Source organism: Gymnoscopelus microlampas (genome assembly GCF_963454915.1).
Source record: "Gymnoscopelus microlampas genome assembly, chromosome: 24".
Lineage (NCBI taxonomy): Eukaryota > Metazoa > Chordata > Actinopteri > Myctophiformes > Myctophidae > Gymnoscopelus > Gymnoscopelus microlampas.
In genome coordinates this window covers 36,026,441-36,052,667 of record NC_139961.1, presented here as the reverse complement: position 1 = coordinate 36,052,667, position 26,227 = coordinate 36,026,441, and the positions used below count along the sequence as shown (strand labels likewise).

General features: G+C 41.9%; 1 protein-coding gene across 1 annotated transcript; it reads left to right on the top strand.

The window, feature by feature from the left end:
• Nucleotides 1-1,082: 1,082 nt before the first annotated feature.
• On the top strand, nt 1,083-26,221 carry LOC311040674 (zinc finger protein 513-like; the record flags this gene model as incomplete). The annotated part of the gene is made up of 9 exons (XM_084051004.1): nt 1,083-1,197; nt 2,315-2,624; nt 5,779-5,901; nt 8,590-8,724; nt 9,384-10,010; nt 13,845-14,089; nt 15,236-15,931; nt 24,522-24,618; nt 26,178-26,221. The coding sequence occupies exons 2-9, from the start codon at nt 2,585-2,587 to the stop codon at nt 26,219-26,221; spliced, it is 2,007 nt and encodes a 668-aa protein (XP_083907130.1). The 5' UTR covers nt 1,083-1,197; nt 2,315-2,584.
• Between the last annotated feature and the right edge of the window lie 6 nt (nt 26,222-26,227).

The window sequence follows — 26,227 nt, the reverse complement described above, 5'->3', positions numbered from 1 at the left end:
GAACGCTTAATTACTAGTTACTTTGTAGATTTTGATTATTATTACAAAACATTAACCACTCAGCCCTATATACATTTTGTCCATTTGAAAATAGCAGATCTAAGCTCACAATGTGTCACAATGCACGCATTGTGAGCTTGTAGATCTGCTATTTTCAAAAACAAAATTGTATACATTTGAAAACTTGAAATGGGACATTCTGCATAATGAGTACTTTTACTTTTAGTACTTTAAGTCAATTTTTACTCTTACTCAAGTACATTTTTACTTAAAGTAAAAAATGTAGTTCTTTTCCCACCACTGACGCTCGGACACCGGTTTTTATTTAGGACTACAATACCCACCACACACCTCGAAGTGACGTGACGTCACTCCAGGAAGTGTGCAGCCAGCCAGCAGCAGCAGAGCTCGAGCTCCGTTCCGTAAACAACTATAGGACATCCGGTTCTGGAGCTAGCAAATATACGGTTTCCGGTTGCCTTCAAAATAAGATAATCGTATTTTATGTTTTTTAAAAGACATACGTTCCAATGAACAGCATTTATCCATTTAGATAAATTATGAATGTTATTAAAACCGTTTATGTTACACAGAAACACAATTTGTGTTGTATAGCTTCGTTTAAATGCTTAATTTATAGTTTTATGTGAAAATGAACAGTTTTTCAATTGCTTATTTTTTACTCTAGAGCAGGGGTTTTCAACCAGTGGTCCGGGGACCACCAGTGGTCCTTGAGGGAGTTCCAGAGGGTCCCCAGCCAAATGAATAGTTAGCAACCAAATTGACCCTATGTCTGTAACTCTGAGAGTGTACAAATGGAACCAAATGAACCCGTAAGGGTTAAATGAACACTGATGTGATACAGTGTAGATTGGGACCCCCAAAAAATCTAAATGGTTGAGTCCCTGGCATATCTTTTCAAATGGGGGTCCCTGGTGGGCCAGTGGGCTAATATTTGTCAATTTGGGGGTCCTTGACGCGAAAAAGGTTGAAAACCTCTGCTCTAGAGGATACTCTTATTGTGAAGAGATCGTCCACCGGAAGTCTTATATTTGTTAAGCTATGGTTGCTTACGGAACGCAGTTCAACAGCAGCAGCTAGTGTGCGTTTGGCTCTTTGGCAACAAAAGGCTCTCCAGTTGGAGTTTGATCACAATCTGTGGAAGTTCTGGACATTTTCCTGTAACGACAGGCCAGGGTGAGTCTGACAGCGTGGATCGGCCGCTCACACGCGTGTCCCACACCACACCACAGCGCTGGGAAAAACTACAACTTTAACATCCTAAAAAACTGCCTTGGAGAACTCCTCCAAAAGCTATACCTATATAACCAACATGGCTCCGTCTATTATTCGCCGTGGGAACAATAACAAAGAATGAGTCACCCGGTCACCACGTTAATACGAGACAGAAATGTCGTTTGTGTTCATTCAATGTTCGATTTGAGTGAGAGGTGTGTTGGCCTTTTAGATCAAGACTATCGTATGTATTTGATCGAGTCTTGACTTTTACTTTCGGTCCGTATTTACGAGAGTCTTGGCGACCACCCCCCCAGTTTGCCCTGGAATGTCGCCAGTAAAGCCCGTATTTCTCCGAACATGTACAAATGCAAAATATAAGGTGCTTACCCGCTTGCCCCAAATGTGAACTAGGCGTACGGCGTGTTTGTGCAATGTATTAGTCCATATTTCTCAGTAAAGAAGTGTTTTAATCCCGTCTGTGGGCGAATCTGTCGGAAGTTCCTAATGGTCGGTAGTTACGGGGCGCATCTGTTTAAAGTCGGAATTACACTCAATGTAAACAGGAAGTAAACGAGGGGGGAAATGGCGTTCAGGCACGGATGGGATTAAAACACTTCTTTATTGAAAGATATGGACTAATACATTGCAAAAAAATACCCCGGACACCTGGTTAACATTTGGGGCAAGCGGGTAAGCATCTTATATTTTGTATTTGTACTTGTTTGGAGAAATACTGGCTTTCCTGGCGACATTGCAGGTCAAACTCTGGTGGGGGGGAGGGTCTAAGAGGTATGTTAAACTACAGCAGTGGGAGAAGCTGTAGGATCTGTGGATCAAACTTGGTCTTAATAATTCCTCTTTTTCAGGGTGTAGCCATGGCCCCATAATGGTATAATAACAATGTTATAAACTGGTGTAATGTTTACTTTTTTTCAGGGTGTAGCCATGCTCCCAGAATGGTGTAATAAACTGTTATAAACTGGTGTAATAATTCCTTTTTTCAGGGTGTAGCTATGGCCCCCAGAATGGTCTAATAACAATGTTATAAACTGGTGTAATAATTCGTTTTTTTCAGGGTGTAGCCATGGCCCCAGAATGGTGATGATGACACCGATGCTGCTCGTTGGAGGAAGAGGAAGAGGAGGGTGATGATGATGATGATGACATGCTCAGTTAGGCCGTTGGCTGGTTGACTGACTGACTGCCGTCACGACCACAGGATCCGTGTGTGTGTGTGTGTGTGTGTGTGTGTGTGTGTGTGTGTGTGTGTGTGTGTGTGTGTGTGAGTGTGTGAGTGTGTGAGTGAGTGAGTGAGAAAGAAAGTGAGGCAGAGGAAGAGAGGAAGATGCCGAGGAGGAAGCAGTCGAACCCACAGCCGGTGAAATGTGAGTTGGTTTGTTGTTATTTAAATGAGATCATCTGATCATCAGTGGTGTAAAAAGTACTCACATTTTTTACTTTAGTAAAAGTATCAATACCGCAATATAGAAATGCTCAGTGAGTCCGTTACAAGCAAAAGTCTGGAATTCAAAATGCACTTGAGTACAAAAGTATTGGCATCAAAATGTACTTAAAGTACCAAAAGTAAAGTACTCATTATGCAGAATGTCCCATTTTCAAATGTATAAAAATCTTTAGAAAATAGCAGATCTAAGCTTGTAGATTGGCTATTTTCAAATGGTCGAAATGTTTATAGGGCTGAAGTGGTTAATGTATGTTTTCCAATCTGGGGGTAAGCAGTGGTGTAAAGTAACTAAGTACATTTACTCTAGTTACTTAAGTCCAATTTTGAGGCATTTTGACTTTACTGGAGCATTTCCAATTTTCAGTACTTTTACTTCTACTCCACTACATCTCAGAGGCAAATATTGTACTTTTACGCCACTACAATTATTTGACAGCTTTAGTTACTTTGCAGATATACATTATATTACATTATAAAACACACATTAACCACTTTAGCCCTATTTTATACATAGACTATTTGAAAATAGCATTGTGAGCTTGTATCTGCTATTTTCAAACAATTCAGTACTTTTACTTTTGGTACTTTCGGTATATTTTGATGCCAATACTTAGGTACTTTTACTCAATTAACATTTTGAACTCGGGCCTTTTACTTGTGACAGAGTATTTTTATATTGTGGTATTGCTACTTTTACTTAGTAAAATATCTGAGTACTTTTTCCACCCCTGGGGGTAAGACGTGATCGTTAGAAAGTGTGGCTTTAACCCATTAAGACCTGGAACGCATCTGAGTCATTTTTTTTATTTGAGCTAAGAAGCATTATTTTACACTTAGGCAATTAAAAAACAAGCCTTATGTTGGGTTTGCGTTAAATCTATACGTTCTCTCCATCAAAGGCTGATGTCTGTATGTCAGACGGGCAGTGAGACAATATTGCAGACATTCTGTCCACGTGTGTGTGTGTGTGTGTGTGTGTGTGCGGTGGTGTAAAGTAACTAAGTACATTTACTCAAGTACTGTACTTGTGTGTGTGAGGATTTTCTTTTACTTTACTGGAGAATTTCCCATTTTCAATACTTTTACTTCCACTCCACTACATCTCAGAGGCAATTATTGTACTTTTACTCCACTACACTTATTTGAAAACTTAAGTTTCTAGTTACTTTGCAGATATAAATTATTAAAATAATTTTATAATATTATAATATTTATGATATTGTTTTATATATTATTTATAATATTATTATAAAACACACATTAACCACTTTAGCCCCATTTCATACATAGGCTATTAGAAAATAGCCGATGACGCGTTGTGAGCTTGTAGATTAGATATTTTTCAACCATTTTAATACTTTTACTTTTGGTACTTTAAGCATATTTTGATGTCAATACTTTTGTACTTTTAATCAAGTAACATGTTGAGCTCGCGCACACGCTAGTTATCTCATCATGAACGTCCTGGCCCACTCGGACTCCCGTTTCCTCTCTCTTCCTCATCTCTCCCTGCTTCCTGTCTCCCTACTTCCTGTACACGGAGTCCTAGCCGATCACCCCTGCCCGACCTCTGACCCCGGTCCTCCTCCCTTCTGCCCCGCTTCGCTGTTCGTCTCCTCCTTCCTTCCCTCCCTCCCTCCCTGCTCCCCTCCTCTCTCTTGTCCTTCCTGTGTCTGAGTCCATTCCTGTCCTCATTATCTCCCCCTCCCTCTGTTCTGTTTTTAATTTCATCCATTCCCTGTGTTTCGCCACTCCGTCACCACCAGCGTTGCCAGATTTCGCGAGAGAAACAAACAACAGTTGAATTATTGTTTTTGGGGTAGTAGATTTTTTTTTCTTTTTTTTTCCTAGTCTGGAGAGGGCATTTTTTTTACCAATGGGTAAAAGGGCAGGGGCTCAAGCCCCCTTTCATGTCTATGTGTGCACGTGCCTGGCCCTTGACACAAAACTGTTTGAGAACCACTGGTTTAAACGACATTTAGGAAACGAGCCCAAATAAGCAACTACACTTTAAAAAAAAAAGCCCAAAGTCGCTTATATAATATAATAAGCATGACATGACAACACTGGTCACCACCTCCTAATCTCCTGCTGTCTTCTCCTGTTCGCTCTCTCGCTCGCTCGGGGCCTCCTCTCGACTCCTCCCCATCCTCCTCCACACTTATCTCGTCCAAACCAACTTCCTTTGCTTGTCTGACGGCGCGGTGCTCTCCCTCTCTCGTTTCCTCTTGTCCTCTCTCCACTTCCTCTATTTTCCCTTCGCACTTCCCCGCAGACCCCCTGGTGCTTCTGAACTTCTACATTTCAGCCGCTGATGAGTCGATTCGTCGGCTCGTTATCGTCGTTGATCCGTTATCTCTCATATGGTACCAACATCAACACAGCATGGAATTGTGGACAAAATGCTTATCCAACGATAACACAATATTTGAAGTTTTGGGTCTGAGAGGCTAAATCTCATCAAATGGTGGTTCCGTGCCTCAAATGCCGGATAAATAATGGACCTTGATATGAAAAAGGTTGAAAACCACTGTACTAGTCCATGGGTTCCCAAACTTTTCAGCCCGCGACCCCAAATGCGGCCATTGACTCGCGGCCCCACCTAACCCTGGAGGTAATTTATGCACATAAACTTGCAAGTTCGGTGCGCATTTGTAATGTATTTTAGTATGCCTTTTGACTGTAGGCCTACTACTTGTACTGTTAATAATCTTGTTAATATAGAATCCAATCAATCACATTTACAGTACCTAATGAGATGGGTAAAATGTACTATTTGTAATCATTTTTAGTTTGTATTAGATTATCATTATGGGTTTTTTTTTTTTTTGTAAAATATTTTTTATGACCAAAAATATCTTCGCGACCCCAACTTTGGGAACCCATGTACTAGTCAATGGAGAAGGTCTCTGTGACTAAGTTATGCTAATATTTGTGTGTGTGTGTGTGTGTGTGTGTGTGTGTGTGTGTGTGTGTGTGTGTGTGTGTGTGTGTGTGTGTGTGTGTGTGTGTGTGTGTGTGTGTGTGTGTGTGTGTGTGTGTGTGTGTGTGTGTGTGTGTGTGTGTGTGTCTAGTTGAGACGGAAGATGGGGCAGTGGTGTGCGAGCCAGGCTGTCTGGTTCTGGAGCGTGACTTCCTTCTGAGTGGAGAGCTGGAGTTTGGAGACTCTGAGATCATGGGCCTGGACCGAGATGCAGGTCAGTCTCACACACATTATTACATTACATTACAGTCATTTAGCAGACGCTTTTATCCAAAGCGACTTACAATAAGTGCAATCAACATAGGTAGGGAACGAAAACTACTAATCACCAGAGGTTTTAAGTGCATTTTCTGCAAAAACAAGCAACCAAGAGTATACCTAGCGCTAAGGTAAAAGTGCAATATATCAGCTACCTATTTCCTTAAACAGATGAGACAAAATAGCTAAATCAAATGAGCAGGAGCTAAGACAAATAATTGTATTGACTAAACAAGATCCAATAAACAATACAACAATAAAACAAGCATTCATACAACTAGTTAACAACAAGTAGGCCAGGCAAAGAGGAAGGGTAGTGTTTCCTGAAGAGGTGGGTTTTCAGCCTGCGGCGAAAGATGGGCAGTGACTCTGCTGTCCTGACATCAGTGGGAAGTTCATTCCACCACTGTGGGGCCAGAACAGAAAAAAGTTGTGACCGTGTGGATCGCCCAGAAGGACCCTTGAGTGACGAGGCAGTCAGTTGCACCGATGTGGCAGACCGAAGTGGTCGGGCAGGGGTGTAGGCATCGACCATAACCCGGAGGTAAGAAGGAGCTGTTCCTTTCACTGCCCTATAGGCTAATACCAGGGTTTTAAACTGAATGCGAGCCGCTACGGGGAGCCAGTGTAGAGCCAAGGATAGTTGTGTGGGAGAACTTGGGGCGGTTGAACACCAGACGAGCCGCAGCTTTCTGAACAAGCTCCAGAGGTCTGATGGCAGATGCCGGAGCACCAGCAAGGAGGGAGTTGCAGTAGTCCAGGCGGGATATGACAAGAGCCTGGATGAGCACCTGGGCTGCACACACACACACACACACACACACACACACACACACACACACACACACACACACACACACACACACACACACACACACACACACACACACACACACACACACACACACACACACACACACACACACACACACACACACACACACACACTCTCTCTGTTACGGCCACTACACTTGGCTCGAACACCAGTGACCATAACACACACACACACACACACTCTCTGTTACGGCCACTACACTTGGCTCGAACACCAGTGACCATAACATAATAATAGGACAAAAATCAGGTCTCAATTGCAATGAAATGTATTTTATATTCAGAAAAAACATGTGCAAAGGGTTCTTGTGAGCAACCATGTCAATAAATATACCAGGAGGGTAGAGGTATAAAACATTAACCAAAACAAAGACCTAAATAAATGTCCTAACCAAACAAAAGTAGTAATGGGCTGGCCAAACTAAAAAGTGGGGAGTCTGGTGAGGCAGGCACTATGTGCCCGTCGCCTCACCAGACTCCCATAAACTACCAAAACATATACTAAAACTAAACTAACCAGTAACGAAAATCATAACAAACAATACTTACAACCAGCCCATTGGAACTGAAATAAAGAACTACAAATAAACAAATGCAAGAGATCAAATATACAGGTGTGCTCTGCTGGGGTGCTGGGGAGATAATGTGAGCTGGCAACAGCTCCTCTTATAGCCTACGCCCTAATCACACATGAAGCACAGCTGGGAAAAGGGAGGGGCAGCCAGAGCACTCCCAGGTGAGTGACAGGTGAGGTGTCTAGCCAGTCCAGTGCAGCAAAGCCAGCAAGGCAGGGTAGACACTACAGTACACACACGACAAATAAGCATTAGTGAACACATAAACAAAGAAAGACTATAAACTGAGGCGTGAATATGTGCTAGCACATAACACACACACACACACACACACACACACGTGTTCATTTTGACAGCAAATTTCGATTCAGTTTTAGTCATAGTCTTTTGAATAAAATTCCATTTAGTTTTAGTCATATTTTAGTCATCTGAAATGTTTTAGTTTTTGTCTAGTTTTAGTCGACCAAATATCATAAGATTTTAGTCGACTAAATCTTCAGTTGATTTAGTCGACTAAAATGTATTTTGGCGGTGCCTTGATGGTGTCGTAATGGCTGATTTCACACTTGGTTTCATGCTGAAAATCTAGAGCAGATCTACAAGATCTGCTATTTTCAGAGCGCAACACCCGAGTGCAACCAAGCATGAAATGGCATGTCCTAGTTCTACCAGATCTCTTCTCCACTCACCCCTTACTAACATTTTAGTCTAGTTTTTATTTGTTGACGAAATTGTCAACATATTTAGTCTTAGTTTTAGTCATCGTGGCTTAGTTTTTATTTCGTTTTTATTTAGTTTTTGTCAGTGAAAAAAGATATTCAACGAACATTTTTCTTCATAGTTTTTTTCCGATGAAATCAACACACACACACACACACACCCACTTAAACGTTGTTCTTCTCTCTCTCTCGCTCTCGCTCTCGCTCTCGCTCTCTCTCTTGCCCTCCACTCTAGTTTGAAAAACTGTACTTTTGATCAGAGTTATGTACAGTATACAGTGTGGTATTTATTTATTTAGTTTATTATTTTGGTGTCAGCATGTTGGCACTGGAAAAACTGTTTTAAATTGTGTTTGAATAATTCCGTAAGGGATGGGCTACAGCTCTAAACACATCAACGTAAACGGTAAGAAGCGCTTACCGTGGCACTAGATGTACCCTGTTTTAAAAAAAACTCTGCCACTAAATGTGTCATAAGTACAATTTTGAGGTATTTTTGTACTACTTTTTTTCCAGGCATGACGGTCTTCTCTCTCAGCGTGGAGGAGGACCCCTCCGCCAGCACGGACTCCACCTTCCCGGCGTTCCTGTCCTGCAAGGGGTGTGGCCAGCTCCTGGGGGACACGCCTTTAGGGGCGGGCTTAGATCTCGGTACGGTTTTGTCGTCGTCATGTCATCGTAGTCGAGTTGCTCTCTTTTATAGGTTTTTTTCCCCCCCTGTGTTTGCACTAAGGCAAAAGTCGTTGCTGTCGGGTAGAAAAACCTCTCGTCTCCGGTGGCGTAAAGTAACTAAGTACATTTACTCAAGTACTGTACTTAAGTACAATTTTGAGGTACTTTTACTTTACCGGAGTATTTCCAATTGTCTATACTTCTACTCCACTACATCTCAGAGGAAAATATTGTACTTTTTCTCCACAATTTCTTTTTGAAAACTTAAGTTACTTTGCAGATACAAATGTATTGCATTGTAAAACATACATTAACCACTTTAGCCCTATTTTATACCCAGGCTATTTGAAAATAGCCGATGCGACGCGTTGTGAGCTTGCAGATCTGCTATTTTCAAACATTTCAGTACTTTTACTTTTGGTACTCAACGTCCATTTTGATACCGATACTTTTGTACTTTTCACTCAAGTAAATTTTGAATTTCCGGACTTTTACTTGTAACAGAGTACTTCTACATTGCAGTATCGATACTTTTACTCAAGTAAAACATTTGAGTGCTTTTTTTAATCTCCACCACAGCTGTTGCTATTATCATTATTCATTTATCTACCACTCTTTTACCTTCTTTTCCGGAAAAGGGGCGGGCCTGGACTTGGGCGCGGGCCTCTACTGTCTGACGTGCGGAGAGGGCATCCACGCGGATCACCGCGCGCTCGGCGGCGGCGGCGGCCTGTCGCCGTCGTCCTACTACGGGCCAAACTCCGTCGTCGTCGCCGCTCTCCCCGGCTGCGGGGCCGGGCCGGGCGGAAAGGGCCGGCGGGGCGGAGGCGGCGGCAAGGCGACGGCCCTGGTCAACGGCTCCTCGCCGACGGCCTCCTCGCCGCCCCCCGGCGCCGCCAAGCTGTACACGTGCTCCCTGTGCGCCTTCTCCTCGCGCTACTCCAACCACCTGAAGCGGCACATGCGCACGCACGACGGCGAGAAGCCGTACCGCTGCGCCGTGTGCCCGTACGCCTCGGCGCAGCGCGTCAACCTGCAGCGGCACGCGCGCACGCACACGGGCGAGAAGCCCTACCGCTGCCCGCAGTGCAGCTACGCCTGCAGCTCCCTGGGCAACCTGCGGAGGCACCAGCGCATGCACACCGTCGCCGCCGCGGCGCAGGAGAGGAGGCCGTCACAGCAGCAGCAGCGCCGCAGCGCGCGAGAGAAGAAGAGGAGGACGACGACGAGGAGGAAAAAGGCGACCGGCGCCGAAGGAGACGAAGGTAAATGGACAGTCATACCCGCCAGTGGTGTAAAGTCAACTACTGTACTTAAGTGGTACTTTTTTACTTTACTGGAGTATTTCCAATTGTCTATACTTTTACTTCTACTCCACCACATCTCAGAGGCAAATATTGTACTTTCACTCCACTGCAATTATTTGAAAACTTTTGTTACTAGTTACTTTGCAGATATAAATTATGATATTTTAAACATTGGCTATTTGACGCGTTGTGAGCTTGTAGATCTGCCATTTTCAAAGATTTTAGTACTTTTGCTTTTGGTACTTTTAAGTATTAATGCCAATACTTTTGTACCTTTTACATTTTTTATTTGGGACTTTTACTTGTAACAGAGTATTTCTACATTGCAGTATATTGCTGCACAGACACACACTAATGTATCCCCTAAATCGGTAGTTTTCAATCCTTTTTCATGCCAAGGACCCCTAAATTGATACATTTGGCCACGGGCCCCCATCTGAAAATTTGTGCCAGGGACCCCCCAGAAGCAAAGATTTGAGTTAAAAATGTTTGCTTTAAAAAATATATATATATATTCAAAGATATGCACACATTTTCAAGATTTTTCTAAAATAGCAGATCTACAAGCTCATTGCGCGGCACTCGGTGCCGCGCTATGAGCTTGTAGATCTGTAGAGCTTGTAGGTGACTAATTACGCTGGGGACCCCCTGGCAACCCCCTCAAGGACCACTGGTGGTCCCCGGAGCACTGGTTGAGAACCACCGCCCTGAATGATAGCTGTGACACCAGTGTGTGTTTTATGGAAATGAGGGCCTTTCCAAAGCAGGTAATCACCAGCCTTGTGATTTTGTCAAACGGTCAAACATTCTGGCAAACGTCCCAGTCCGTCTTTAAAGGGATAGTTCACCCCCAAATGGACTTTTTTCTCCTATCGATAAGTCACCCCATGGAGACTTGAATTCTTGGATATGTTTTTGTTTTTGTCGTATTCCTAAGCCAATAATTTGCCTACCTGTCCGCTGGTCATCAAATTATTGGCTTAGGAATACAAAAAATAATAAAAAATACATGAATTCATGTCTCCATGGGGTGACTAATTGATAGGGAAAAAAGTTATGTTTTTGGGTGAACTATCCCTTTAAGTTCAGCTGCTTCACCGTCACCCATCTTGGCAGGCATCATTTCGAAGAGCCTCATTTGCATATGCAAATAAGTTGAGGGAGTTCGTTGACTCGCGTGACTTAGTTTGAAAGTCTAGTGAGTTCAATGGAATTTACATAAACAAAGGATCATAATCAGACCTCGAGGAGAACTCGAGTAATAGTGTAAAAATGTTTTAAATATAAGCACAGACCACTAAGAAGCAGTGGTGTAAAGTAACTATAGAGCATTTCCAATTTGCAATACTTTTACTTCTACTCCACTACATCTCAGAGGCAAATATTGTACTTTTACTCCACTACAATTACTTGAAAAAAACTATTATAGAACATACATTAACCACTTTAGCCTATTTTATACATAGGCTCAAATAGCCCATATATAGCCGATCTACAAGCTCACAACATGCGACGCGTTGTGAGCTTGCAGATCTTCAAACATTTTAGTACTTTTACTTTTGGTACTTTTAAGTATATTTTGATGCCAATACTTTTGTACTTTTACTCAAGTAACATTTTGAACACAGGCCTTTTTACTTGTAACAGAGTGTTTGTATATTGTGGTATTGCTACTTTATTTTATTTTATAACTTTTGTCTTTATTGAAGTTTCACATTGAGGTGATTGCACCTGACATAATACAAAAATCAACAATAAAAGACGCGCATTTATAAACACAGACAGAATTGAGAGACAAACAAAACCAAAAATACGAAAAGAAAAAAAAATACATATTTATAAGCTTTTTTTTATGGGGGTGCACATTTAACCTTTTCTCTTAGTTCTATAGCTTCACATCTCTCCTTTTTTTTGGAAATATATACATTAACCATTTTTACCAACTCTTTTTTTAAAGAGATCTTCCCTTATGTTCGGTACCGCTATTTTTACTCAAGTACAAATAGCTGAGTACTTCTTCTTCCTCCACCACCGCATGGTGAGAGTACTCAGTACAGTCCAGCTTTCATCTCTGAACCGAGGAGCGGAAGGTTAAAAAAAGGGGAAGCGAAGAGGGGGAGCGTCACGAAACTGAACGGCTGTGAAAAGAGGAAGAGAAATGCTGCCTTTGCGGTCGACTGCTTATCAAACCCAGGCAGGCCACGGTTCACTGCTTCTACACGTACAGTGAAATCCTTCAGTTCTAACCCATTACTCATTTTCTAGATTTCTTTGGCTATTCAAAAATAGCAGATATACAAGCTCATAGCGTGGCACCGAGTGCCACTCTATGAGCTTGTAGATCGTAGTACTTTTTCCACCACTCCTCAAAAAATATGTATATATATATATTCAAAGATTTGCACAAATCTTCATGATTTTCTCCAAAAAGTAAAATTTTGAGGGATTTGTACTTTACTATTTCCAATTTCCAATACTTTTACTTCTATTCCACTACATCTCAGAGGCAAATATTGTACTTTTACTCCACTACAATTAGTTGAAAACTGTAGTTATTAGTTACTTTGCAGTTATAAATTATTACATTATGAAACACACATTAACCACTTTAGCCCTATTTTATACATAGGCTATTTGAAAATAGCCGATCTACAAGCTCACAACGCGTTGCATCGTGACGCGTTGTGAGCTTGTAGATCTGCTCTGTTCAAACATTTTAGTACTTTTTACTTTTGGTACTTTAAGTACATTTTGATACCAATACTTTTGTACTTTTACTGGACTTAATTCCAGACTTTTACTTGTAATGGAGTACATCTACATTGCAGTATTGATACTTTTACTTAACACATTGGGTGCCAGCATTTTATAATAACAGATTACGGTCGGTGCCAGAAATCTCACCGTTAAGCTGCGCGGCGCTGTTTAAGCTGTAGACTCTAAGATGTGAAACAAAGCATGCGTTCATTTTGCACGATGGTCCTGGCTAACGCCTGGAACGATAACATCTCTCACGCGAGTAACAATGGCGGAGCGATCGTGCATACAAAATGAGTCGTTTTCCACAGCGTAAAAAGTTTCGGAGTTATAGGGGTTTTAGAGAAGGAGATAGAACGGAAGCGGATGGGGAGCCATGTTTTTTGACACGGTGATCCATCTGTCCTTTCCTTCTCAGAATCACCACGGGTGATTCCAGAGCCGTGTGGAAAAAAACAAAAAGACTGAAAACACGGTTCAGACCGTGTCCGGCACCAAAGCGCTACTCTGTGAAAACACGGTTCAGACCGTTGTGTAGCCCCTGTTAAAGGGGCTACACCATGAATTAAAAAAATATATATAATATATAAATATTGCCCCCTAATACGTTTTAAACAGGTTGTAAGCCTAAAAAACATCCAGATATTTTTTCTCACAATCTGACTGTCTGTCATTCCAAGCTTTTTCAGCTGCAATACCAAAACGTCCTATTGGGCAGGGGGGAGCTACTGAGCAATTCTGTCTGGCCATCATCAATGCAAAATCAGGGCAAGTGACATCACTTGCCCTGCCATTCTGAAATGGCCTGTTCAGACACGCCCATTCAGGAAATCCATGAAATGAGCATGAATGACTGGATGTTAAAAAATATATATTTTTTGGGGTACAAGAGACACTGGGGAGCCCAAAAAATACTAAAAACCTAAAAAAAAATGAAATTCATGGTGTAGCCCCTTTAAGTAAAACATTTGAGTACTTTTTCCACCACTCCTCATTGTGCGGTTGTGTGTGTGTGTGTGTGTGTGTGTTTTTCAGGGACCAGCCAGGGAAAGGGGCGGAGTCGAATCCTAAGCATGGACGACGACGCGGTGGTGTCGGACCTGACGCTGCGCGTGTCCCAGGACTCCTCCGCCTACCTCCACACGCTGGGGGGCCTGGGCTCCCCCTCAGCCCCGCTGCCGGACCTCCTGTTCCCCCTGTGCTGCCGCCTCTGTGGCCTCACCCTGGAGGAGGAGCCGGTCCTCCTGGAGGAGAAGGGCGAGGAGGCGGACGGCGGACAGGTGCGTCGATCAGTGTTGATTTCGTCGACTAAAACTATGACGAAAAATGTTCGTCCTTTTTTTCACTGACGAAAACTAAATAAAAACTAAGCTAGGATGACTAAAACTAAGACTAAACATATTGACAGTTTTCTTCAACAAAAACTAGACTAAAATGTTAGGGACGGGGAGGGACGAGTGGAGACGAGATCCAGTATCCACTAAAAGACAAAAGTAATATTATGTTTGGTTGCGCTCGTGTGTTGAAAATAGCCGATCTACAAGCTCACAACGCGTCGCAGCGCGACGCGTTGTGAGCTTGTAGATCTGCTATTTTCAGCACGCAACCAAGTGTAAAATCAGCCATTACGACGCCATCAAGGCTCCGCCAAGATACATTATTGTCGTCTAAATCATCTGTGGATTTAGTCGACTATAATCCTATGATATTTAGTCGACTAAAACTAGACAAAAACTAAAACATTTCAGATGACTAAAATATGACAAAAACTCAAAAGACTATGACTAAGACGAAATCAAAATTTGCTGTCAAAATCAACACTGCATGTGTTGTTGTTGGGGGGGGGGTTAAATATATTTTTAGGGCTTTTCTGTCTTTATTTATCCCATTAACTCTTTCACTGTCAGACTTATTTCTGGCTGCGTGCACCCACTGCCAGTGATTTTTCGATTTTCTTACCTTTTGAAGTAGTCACAGAATATTTATCTCCAGTATGATCGATCCCCTGATGGGAGGGGTTCACTGTGCTTCCGCGAAAATAAAATAAAAATCATCGCGACCTCCCGTTTTTATCACTTTTATACGCCTTTGAAAATAGCATGTCTCGGCCAAAAATACATAGTAAAAAGAAAAAGTACACAGGAGCCGCTCATAGCGTGGCACCGAGTGCCGCGTTATGAGCTTGTAGAGCTGCCCGTCCCGGCTCGGGGGGGCACCAAACCGTGTCCACGCTGCACCAATACGCTTTAACCCATTGATACCTGGAACGCATCTGTGTCACTTTAGATGTCTTTGCCGCGCTATGAGCTTGTAGATCTGCTATTTTTGAAAAATCGTGAAAAAAAACAAACTGTTAGGATTTAGATTTTTTTAAAGAATCGCCTCAGGTCTTAATGGGTTAACAAATCTACACGTGCATCTTGCAGGTGTGCCGCGGTTGCTCCGCCGACCTCCTCAACAAAGACTCGGCAGACGGCGCCCCCTGCAGCCCGGAGCCGCCTTCTCCGCAGCAGACCAGGCGGCGGCGTGGTGGCGGCCGCCGCCGGCGCCGCCGGGCGGCGGGGGAGGAGGAGGAGGAGGGCGCCGGCGTCGCGCCGCCCCCCACCGACAAGATCTACCGCTGCCCGCACTGCCCCTTCCTCTCGCACTACCCCAACCACCTGGCGCGCCACGCGCACACCCACTCGGGCGAGAAGCCCCACCGCTGCCCGCACTGCGCGTACACGTCGGCGCACCTGGACAACCTCAAGCGCCACCTGCGCGTGCACACGGGCGAGAAGCCCTACCGGTGCCCGTCGTGCGCCTACGCCTGCGGCAACCTGGCCAACCTGCGGCGGCACGAGCGCATCCACTCGGGCGCCAAGCCCTTCCAGTGCGCCGCGTGCGGCTACTCGTGCAACCAGAGCATGAACCTGAAGCGCCACATGCTGCGGCACACGGGCGAGAAGCCGTACCTGTGCGGCGAGTGCCCGTACACCACGGGACACTGGGACAACTACAAGAGGCACCAGCGCAAGCACGGGCACAACACGGACGGCTGGGACAAGCACGGCTGGGGCGGGGGAGGGGGAGGGGGGCAGGCGCCGTCGTGCGGCGGGCCGGAGGCCGAGGAGGAGCCGCTGGCGGAGGAGGAGGAGGAGGAGGAGGAGGGACAGAAGCAGGTGGAAGGGGCGGTGTAATGATTATGCATGTGAGTGAGTGAGTGGAACGTACGTATGTCAGGGTTCCTACTGCGGTCGCGTTTTTTGCGGTAGTGTGTGTGTGTGTGTGTACACACACAAACAGATCTGAAAAGCTACCTAGTTGGCCTTTAAAATCTTTAGTGTCTTCTTGGCAATTATTTGGGGGCCCACTTGCAATAACCCTCACGGCCCCACAGGTTGGTAAATAGCTGCTCTTATCGTACAGATTGGTCTCAAAATGATCTGGGGAAGGGAAGAAAAAAAACGTTGACCCTGGGAGTCATCGGCCGCGTATTTTAGGGACCCTGATGTACACGTGTTGTCCTGCTGTGGTTGAGTGTGTGTGTGTTTGTGTGTGAATATACACTGGTTGACCCTCTGCTGTGGTGAATGTGTGTGAATTTACTCTGGTGCATTGGTTCTCAGTCTAAGTGGGGTCCAGGGACCCCCAGGGCTAATATAGCATCACAATCATTTTAACCTTTTATACTTTGGCTATTAAAAAATTGCAGATATACGAGCTTGTAGATCTGCTATTTTTTAGAAAATTTGTGCAAACCTTTTGAACATATCATTTTTTTTCAAGCGAATATTTGTAACTCAAATCTTCGATTCTAGGCGGGGGGTGGGGTCCCTGGAATAATAACACTTTTTTTTTTTTAGATGGGGGGTCCACGGCCAAATACGTATCGTTTTGGGTGGTCCTTGACATGGAAATAGTTTGAGAACCACTGCACTGGTGACCCTCTGCTGAGAGTCGGAAGCTTAACTCAGGTGCCTTTCGACGGGCCAGGGACTGACTGACTGACTGACTGACCAACTGACTGACTGAATATAACGCTGCACTGCACTGTAAACCAGTGGTGGAAAAAGTACTCAAATTCTTTACTTAAGTAAAAGTACCAATATACTCTGTTACAAGTAAAAGTCCAGAATTCAAAATTAACTTGAGTAAAAGTACAAAAGTATCGGCATCAAAATGTACTTAAAGTACCAAAAATAAAAGTACTAAAATGTTTAAAATAGCAGATCTACAAGCTCACAACGGGTTGCGATGCGACGCGTTGTGAGCTTGTAGATCTGCTATTTTCAAATAGCCGAGGTATAAAATAGGGCTAAAGTGGTTAATGTATGTTTTTATAATATCATAATTTATATCTGAAAAGTAACTTGTAACTAAAGTTTTCAAATAATTGCAGTGGAGTAAAAGTACAATATTTGCCTCTGAGATGTAGTGGAGTAGAAGTAAAAAATATTGGAGATTGGAAATACTCAAGTAAAGTACAGATACCTCAAAATTGTACTTAAGTACAGTACTTAAGTAAATGTACTTAGTTACTTTCCACCACTGCTGTAAACTGTGGGCATTAAAAAGAAAAACACCAGAAAGAGACCGTAAAAATATGGTGTGGATGTTGAGAATGGCCATCGGTCTCATTCTCTGACCTATAGAGTAACCGAAGTCCTGACCGTCGTCACTCGTTCGTCCACCTGGGTCACGGAGGTCATTTCTCTATGGAGAATACCATTTTTGTCTCCGCCAGGAGACTATGTTTTCGTTCTCGTCCTTCCGTGTGTCCACCAAGCTAACATTGGTCAAGCTTCACGCGACACGTGACAATATGTTGAAAGGGTGTGCTTTGATTGGCTAGCGAGACGCATGATGAAATAGAGACCTATAAATAGGTGTGTCACTTCAAAAGATCATTTATATATTTTGAAGTGAGGTAAGACGGGATTAATCAGGAACAGTACTGGCGGAGACCTGTGCTCAGAGGAGCACATTTTCTAGTTTTTTCTTTTTTTTAAATGACCCTAGAGGGCGCTCTACCCTAATCTATGAATGATCCCTTTGACTCTGAGAGAATCATAGAAGCAGAGATGACGTCATCCCCAAAAAAACAGTCAAGTCCATCCACTCCCATGTTATGAGATCATGTAGAAAAACACATCTGGCTCGGATTTTTTATTTTATTTTAAATATATATAATCAAAGATTTGCACCAATTTTCCACGATTTTCCCCAAAATAGCAGATCTGCAAGCTCATAGCGCGGCACCGAGTGCGCTATGAGCTTGCAGATCTGCTATTTTTGAATAGCCCAGAGAAATCGATAAAGTGTACATTCCATGGGAATTCAGAATGGGGAGACAAAGAAACGTGACCCAGGTCGGATGCGTAAATGACGCTTGACTTCGGTGCTCTGTGAAAAACAAAAACAAACAAATGCAGTGCTCAACATCGATATTTCAACGAGCCAAATCAGGTGAGCGTCTGGAGTCAAACCACTGTTCTTTTTGTAAGCTAACTGTCATGAAGCAGATCTGAGGAATTCAGATGTTTATTTTTTCAAACAGATTTATATTTTGTGAGTGTGTTTGGGTGGAAGACTTCTATGTATTTTTGGGGGTATTTTGTTGTTGTTGTTGTTGTTGTTGCCTAGAATACCAGAATGTACCACATCTTCAGAAATTGTTATTCTATTAGCCAAGGTGCGTTAATACTGTACACAACTTTACGGCAAAGAGTTATTTTCAGACAACTTTTACAGAAATTGCTTAACAAGCTTAAACTGTATTTTTTAAAGTGCTGGTAATTGTTTTTCTTTTTTCTAAAATCTCAGTGTGTGGTGTCAAGGGACAGAGAAGCTAGCATTTGACCTCAGTTAATCATGATTGGTAATTATTGAATCCCAACATATTGATCTCTCTCGCTCTTTAATCAATTAAGACCAGGAAATCATCTGTCATTTTAGATTGTAACCACTTTAATCATTATTTTATACTTTGGCTATTCAAAAATAGCAGATAATACAAGCTCATAGCGCAGCACCGAGTGCCGTGCCATGAGCTTGTAGATTAAAAAATCGTGAAAATGTGTGCAAATATTTAATTTGAATATATATAAATATATATTTCTAAAGCTAACTTTTTTAACTCCAATATTTGCTTCTTGGGGGGGTCCCTGGAACAACATATTTTGAGATGGGGGTCCGCGGCCATATACATATCATTTTGGGGGTCCTTGACGTGAAAAAAGTTAAAAAAAACATTTGTAGAATCCCCAGAAGCAAAGATTTGAGTTAAAAAATGTTTGCTTTAAAAACAAATCTAAAATAGCAGATCTACAAGCGGTACGCGCCGCGCTACGCGCCTATAGATCTGCTATTTTTGAATAGCCAAAGAAATCTGAAAATGACACACGGATGCGTTCCCGGTCCTTATTGGGTCAAAAAGAAAGGTGTCATTTTCAAACGTGTCTGGTATGCACTGCTGCTCAACGGGTGGTAGAGGGCACATCATGGGACAGCTGGATTAAAAAAAAGAACCGTCAAATATGTCATGGTTTTATTCTTACATGAAATAACCTGTGAGATTTTTTTGCAACTACTTTTAAAACTGTCGTCCCTATTTTTGGGCAAAGCCGCAGTGAAAATGGCCAATCGTACGTGCTTGCGCAAGCTTGTTATTTTTGCTGTCAATTTTACAGTTAGGATGCAGTCATGCCGAACTTTGATTATGCCTTTTGATTATGTGGCGGATTCTGCCGATGCTTCTCAATTGCAACGGAGCGGTTTATCGCCATTCGTGGATCTTCGGAGAAAAAAAAAATCAAAGTTTGGTGTGACTGCACCCTTAACCTGGGGTGGTACTCTGTAACATTCTGAGTGTTCGGTTAACTATGAAAGTGCACAAAATGACAAATGACATTTGTGCACGTTCAGAGTTGGAAATAGATGAACCCAGAGGATTTTACTTTGTAGTTGCTGATGATGATACATCATCATGTACTCTCCCACAAATGGACAACACTGAGGAGTTAACTATATAATAGCTGATCTACTGTCTGTATTAGTCCAAAAAAAAGGTTGATCTGCGTACCGGTTTATCCGTAAGCACTGGATACAGTGTTTACATCGAGTTTAGCCGCAAATTGTGAAGCTGTTATAACAATGAGCCTGTACTGTGCCCACTGAGCATTTTCCGTGCTATTAGACGTCTGAAATACGTCTAACTGCTAGGCTGAAACCGGGTTATAAGTAACTGGTCTAAAAGTGAACGCTTTTTCAACGTCTATTGTTAGCCTAGACGTTGATTAGCTGTTTTTTAAACGTCTATATACTGTATAGACCGTCTATATTGTAGCTGTTGAAATAACATCTATAATATAGACGTCTATATTTAGATACTTAAAAAACAGCTAATCTTAGAAAAAAAAACACTTTCAGTTACTGTATAACTGGGTTTTTGACGGAGGTCGCTAATTAGATCACTAATATCTGACACAGTGGTGCGATTTGTTGGTCAAGTTTCGACAACTGTAACGGACATGGAGCATGTGCTCGGGTGCATGACAAATGTCTGCATAAAGAAACCAATCAAGTCTACACGCTGCTAAGGTAATCCCACTGTGTGTTGCAAGTTCTCCAGAACTTGTGGGAGAGAAAGCAGATCTACAAGCTCGTAGTGCCGCGCCACGAGCTTGTAGATCTGCTATTTTTGAAAAATTGTGTGCAAATCTTAATATCTTAATATATATAGTATTTTAAAGCGAACATTTTTAACTGCAATCTTTGCTCCTGGGGGGGGGGGGATATGTATATTCTTTTCAAAGTGAATATTTGCAACTCAAAGCTTTGCTTCTGGGGGTCCCTGGAACAAAATATTTTGAGATGGGGGGGGGGGGGGTCCGCGGCGAAATACATAGAATTTTCGGGGTCCTTGACATGAAAAAGAACCACTGATATAGAAACCATAGTTTTCCTGAAAAAATAAGACATTTGTTGAGACAATTGACACTTACAAATTTTCGCTTTAAAATATACATATTCAATGATTTGCACACATTTTCACTATTTTTCCAAAATAGTGCCGTGCTATGAGCTTGTAGATCTGCTATTTTTGAATAGCCAAAGTGTAAAATAATGCTTTTTTTTTTAGCTCAAATGACACAGATGCGTCTCAGGTCTTAATGGGTTAAACTTAGTGGTTCCTGACTCCTTGTGTTTTTAACTTTTTTGTCCTACTGCCAATAGTGAATTAATGTTCACCTGGTGTCCTGGACTCTAAATGAGGCCATGTTTAGATGGCTAGAATGACGAATGTATTCTAAACCTGTGATTCTCGACCTTTTTCAGGCCGCGACCCCCCCACAATAATCATACTTGAACTAGTGGAGACCCCTCACCCTGACAATCACTTGGATTTGTAAGAGTTGAGGCATAACATTTTCTCGGTTCCACAGATGAATGCTGCCCCCCCCCCCCCCAAATCATGACCCAACCCACAGGTTGAGAACCACTAAACGGAACCACTAAACAGGGCCCCCCCAGACATGGAATGGAGGTATTTGTGCTTTTCTGGAGTATATTTCCAATACTTTTACTCCTACTCCACTACATCTCGGACCCAATTATTGTACTTTTACTCCACTACATTTATTTGAAAACTTTAGTTACTAGTTACTTTGTAGATTTTGATTATAATTACAAAACATACATTAACCACTTCAGCCCTACATACATTTCGGCCATTTGAAAATAGCCGATCTACAAGCTCACAATGCATCGCGCTGTGACGCATTGTGAGCTTGTAGATCAGCTATTTTCAAAATATTTTTATATATTTGAAAACTTGTAATGGGACATTCTGCATAATGAGTACTTTCTACTTTTGGTACTTTAAGTACATTTTGATACCAGTACTTATACTCAAGTACATTTTGAATTCCGGACTTTTACTTGTAACACAGAGTATTTCTGCATTGCAGTATTGATACTTTTTACTTAAGTAAAACAAAACAATTGTAGGAGTCTGGTTCTTGAGAATGTTTGACATGGTTTCAATGCGTTCCAGACGGTGTTAATTGTTTTGACTAAGACTAAAAGACTAAGGTTTTGATATTTAGTCGACTAAGACTAGACTAAGATCAAACAATTTCAGAAGCCAAAAACGGGACTAAAACTAAATGGTGTGTGTGTTATTCAAAACATTGGTTCTCAAAGTGGGGTCCGGGGACTCCCAGGGGTACTTGAGTGGGTTCCAGGGGGTTCCCAGCAAAATGTGTAAATATAGCATCAGAATAATTATGACCTTTTATACTTTGGCTATTCAAAAATAGCAGATATACAAGCTCGTAGCGCGGCACCGAGTGCCGCGCTACGAGCTTGTAGATCGCTATTTTTGAAAATTCGTGAAAATGTGTGCAAATCTTTGTATATATATATTTTTAAAGCGAACATTTTTAACTAAAATCTTTGCTTCTGGGGGTCGCTGGAACAACTTATTTTGATGGGGGTCCGCGGCCAAATACATATAATTTTGGGGGTCCTTGACATGAAAAAGATTGAGCACCATATAGAAACATACGTTTTTCAGAAAACTGTTGGGATTTAGGAGACGTGTAGAATCGGCTTCAGGTCTTAATGGGTTAAACAATTTCAGAAGACTAAAATGGGACTAAAGCTAAATGGTGTGTTATTCAAAAGACTAAGTTTAAATCAGAATTTGCTTTCATTTGCTTTGCGGGTTTTTCACTCTATGAGTCAAACAGGTCAGTGGTTGATTTCACTTGTTACAGTACTTCCCCTTCTCTCTGGTTTCACCACTTTCAACCATGGTGTCCCTATTTTGGGCATGTTCACAGTTTTAGAAGTTTTAGCGTAAATAGCAGATCTACAAGCTCAGATCGAAAAAAAAATGTATGTTGCTATTAATCAGCCATGTCAAGTCCTGTACTTGCCCGACGGGCTAAAAAAAATGTTTTCTAGATCCTCACGCTTTTGAAAAAATACATATATATTCAAAGATTTGCACAAATTTTCACGATTTTACAAAAATAGCAGATCTACAAGCTCGTAGCGCGGCACTCGGTGCCGCGCTATGAGCTTGTATATCTGCTATTTTTGAATAGCCTAAAGAAATCTAAAAATGACACGGATGCGTTCCCGGTCTTAATGGGTTAAGTAAAAGTCCAGAATTCAAGATTTACTTGAGTAAAAGTACAAAAGCAGTGGTATCAAAATTTACTTTAAGTACTAAAAGTAAAAGCACTAAAATATTTCAAAATAGACGATCTACAAGCTCACAACGTGTCGCGATGCGACGCGTTGTGAGCTTGTAGATTCGGCTATTTTCAAATAGCCTTTGTATAAAATAGGCCTAAAGTGGTTAATGCATGTTCCTTAATATACTTTATACCTGAAAAGTAACTAGTAACTAACGTTTTCAAATAATTGTAGTGGAGTAAAAGTACAATATTTGCCTCCGAGATGTAGTGGATTAGAAATAAAAGTATTGGAAATTGTACTCAAAATTGTACTTAAGTACAGTATTGTACTAAGTTACTTTCCACCACTGCAAGCGAGTCAGTTCCATCTGTTTTATCGAATGCAGTACACCTACAGTATTTACAGAAGGAGCTTGGTGATACATAATTATGAAACTGATGGATGTACACACAGCCTATTGTTGATGGACTCTCAGAAACGTATAAAAGGATAGTTTTCACAGACTACGAATGAGAGATTACATCACATGTGGTGTCAGCCTTTGTGTCTGTAACCTACATGTTCACAGTGCCTTGATTAATGGCTGTAATAAAAGTGACTTTTGAATCGAGGCCCCTCTTGTGTTTGAGTTAATTCCAAAACACAAAAAAAAAACAATACTCAGTTACAGTGGTGGAAAGTAACTAAGTACATTTACTTACGTACTGTACTCAAGTACAATTGTGAGGCATTTTGTACTTTACTTGAGTATTTCCAATTTCCACTACTCCACTACATATCGGATCCAAATATTGTACTTTTACTCCACTACATTTCTTTGAAAACTTTACTTTGTAGATTTTGATTGTTATTACAATAAGGAAAACATCACATGGATGCACCTGGGACGTATCATCAGTGTTGTAGCCTGGGGTCATAGGGTGTTTCGGGTCACGCAACAACATACACCCTCGCCCAGGTGACCCAGCCGGGGTTGATCAAGCCCCGACTTACTTCCCAGTAGCTAGTAGGGAGGGGGGGATCTGCTATTTTTGAAAAATGTAGAACATTTTTTTTGTTAGGATTTAGAAAACGTTTTTAAGAATCGCCTCAGGTCTTAATGGGTTAAATACATTTGCTTCCATTTGCACACTCTCAGAGTTTTGTTTTTTTACACACTGGTATCTGATCGGTCAGTATCGAAATAGCCGATCTACAAGCTCACAACGCCTCGCAGCGCGAGCCGTTGTGAGCTTGTAGATCTGCTATTTTTGGCTAAAGTTCTCTTCAGAAAAGGGATGCTAGGGTTCAAGTGGTTAAGGTAAAAAAAAACATCATATCGCACAAAGTTTTGTCGGACCCCCTGTAGTAACCCTGAGGACGCCTTAGGGGTCCCGGACCCCCTGTTGAAGACCCCTGATATAGAGGTCATCTGGCTGATTTCATCAGAGGTCACATTTTAGAAGGCGATCGAAACTTGCGCACTTATTATTTTCCCCCCATGTTTCTCTGAGATGCACATTCGTGCACATGTTTCATCAGAAGGGCATCAAAGGGCCACCAGACCGCACCCCTCCACAACCCCATATCAACTTCCTCTTTCTGTTTTTAGGAAACCCCATAATTTTTACCCACCCAGGTGGGTGGCAGCGAGAAGAACCCCTCACACTCAAAGAAACTCCCACACCAATTTTAGATCTATAGCTCATAAGTTCAGTGACGTCTCCCCAGTGTTGATTTCGTCGACTAAAACCATAACGAAAAATGTTTCTTCGACTACCTTTATTCACTGATGAAAACAAAATAAAAACTAAGCTATGATGACTAAAATTAAGGCTACATGTACTGACAAATTTGTCAACAAATAAAAACTAGACTAAAATATTAGTGAGGGACTAGTGGAGAAGAGATCCAGTAGAACTAAAAGACAAGTCATTTTATGTTTGGTTGCGCTCGGGTGTTGTGCTCTGAAAATAGACGATCTACAAGCTCACAACGCGTCGCGCTGCGACGCGTTGTGAGCTTGTATATTGTCTATTTTCAGCATGCAACCAAGTGTAAAATCAGCCATTACGTGCCATCAAGGCACCGCCAAAATACATTTTAGTCGACTAAATCATTTTGATATTTAGATGACTAAAACTAGACAAAAACTAAAAGGCATTTTATTCAAAAGACTATCCTAAAGCATAAATACAAATTTGCTGTCAAAATCAACACTGCGGCCGCACATATAACACCCCATATAACCACACCAGCACATGCAAATCTTATCGGAGTATTAGAATAGTGGTTCTCAAAGTTGGGGGGGCGTGCATAGCATAGCATTAAAATCACTTAAACATTTTAACACTATATATATTTCAGAACCATCTTGAAAAAATCTAAACGTTTGGGAATATTTTTGGAACATTTTAGCAACACAAATCGTGTATGGGGTTTAAGAATACACTGTTTTAGAATATCCTACTCTAGTGTAAGTACTTAGGCAGACCCTAGGCTCTAGGGTGGGGGCCTTCTGCCTCGACCGTGTCGGGGGGGAAAAGAAGAGAGAGAGGGGGAGACCGAGGAGAGACAAGAGAGAGATACAAGTAGTAACAATAACAATAGTAGCAAATATAATAGTGTAAGATAGTATATGATAATATAGTACAATAATAATGTGTATACAGTATATAATGGCTTTTATTTGTTTCAACTGTAGCGGGGTACCAGGATTTTATTGAAAGGAGGCATATATAAGAGAGAGGCCTATATTTCTTTTTTTTTTTTTTAAAAGGCATGTATTATATTATTATTGTATTGTACAAAAAGAGGCTTGTATTAGAAGAGACGCTTTTAATCGCTTGTTTCAACAACGCCCCCGGTCATTAATAGAGACCCGTTTTTTAATTGAATAGAGGTCATTTTAGAGGATTTACATATCTCAACTATCAATCCGTCTCTAAGACACTGACGCTCTGCGTCGAGTGGTGGGCATCTTTTCTATCAGTCATTTTATAAACTCTAGTAAACTCTCAAAGATAGATTTTTTTCAATTAAAGGAGATTCAAAGCAAACTTGAATTGAGTGTAAAAGGCAGAACCCAAAGTCGGTCTGCCGTGACGACAGTGTGTGCAACCGTATTATTATTATCATCTCCACACACCCATATGTAAATTGGATAAAGTCCCATGTGTGTTGTGTGCATGTGTTCAGAGTACAGCCTTGAAGTCTACAGAGTTAGAGTAAATAATAACTGAACGTTC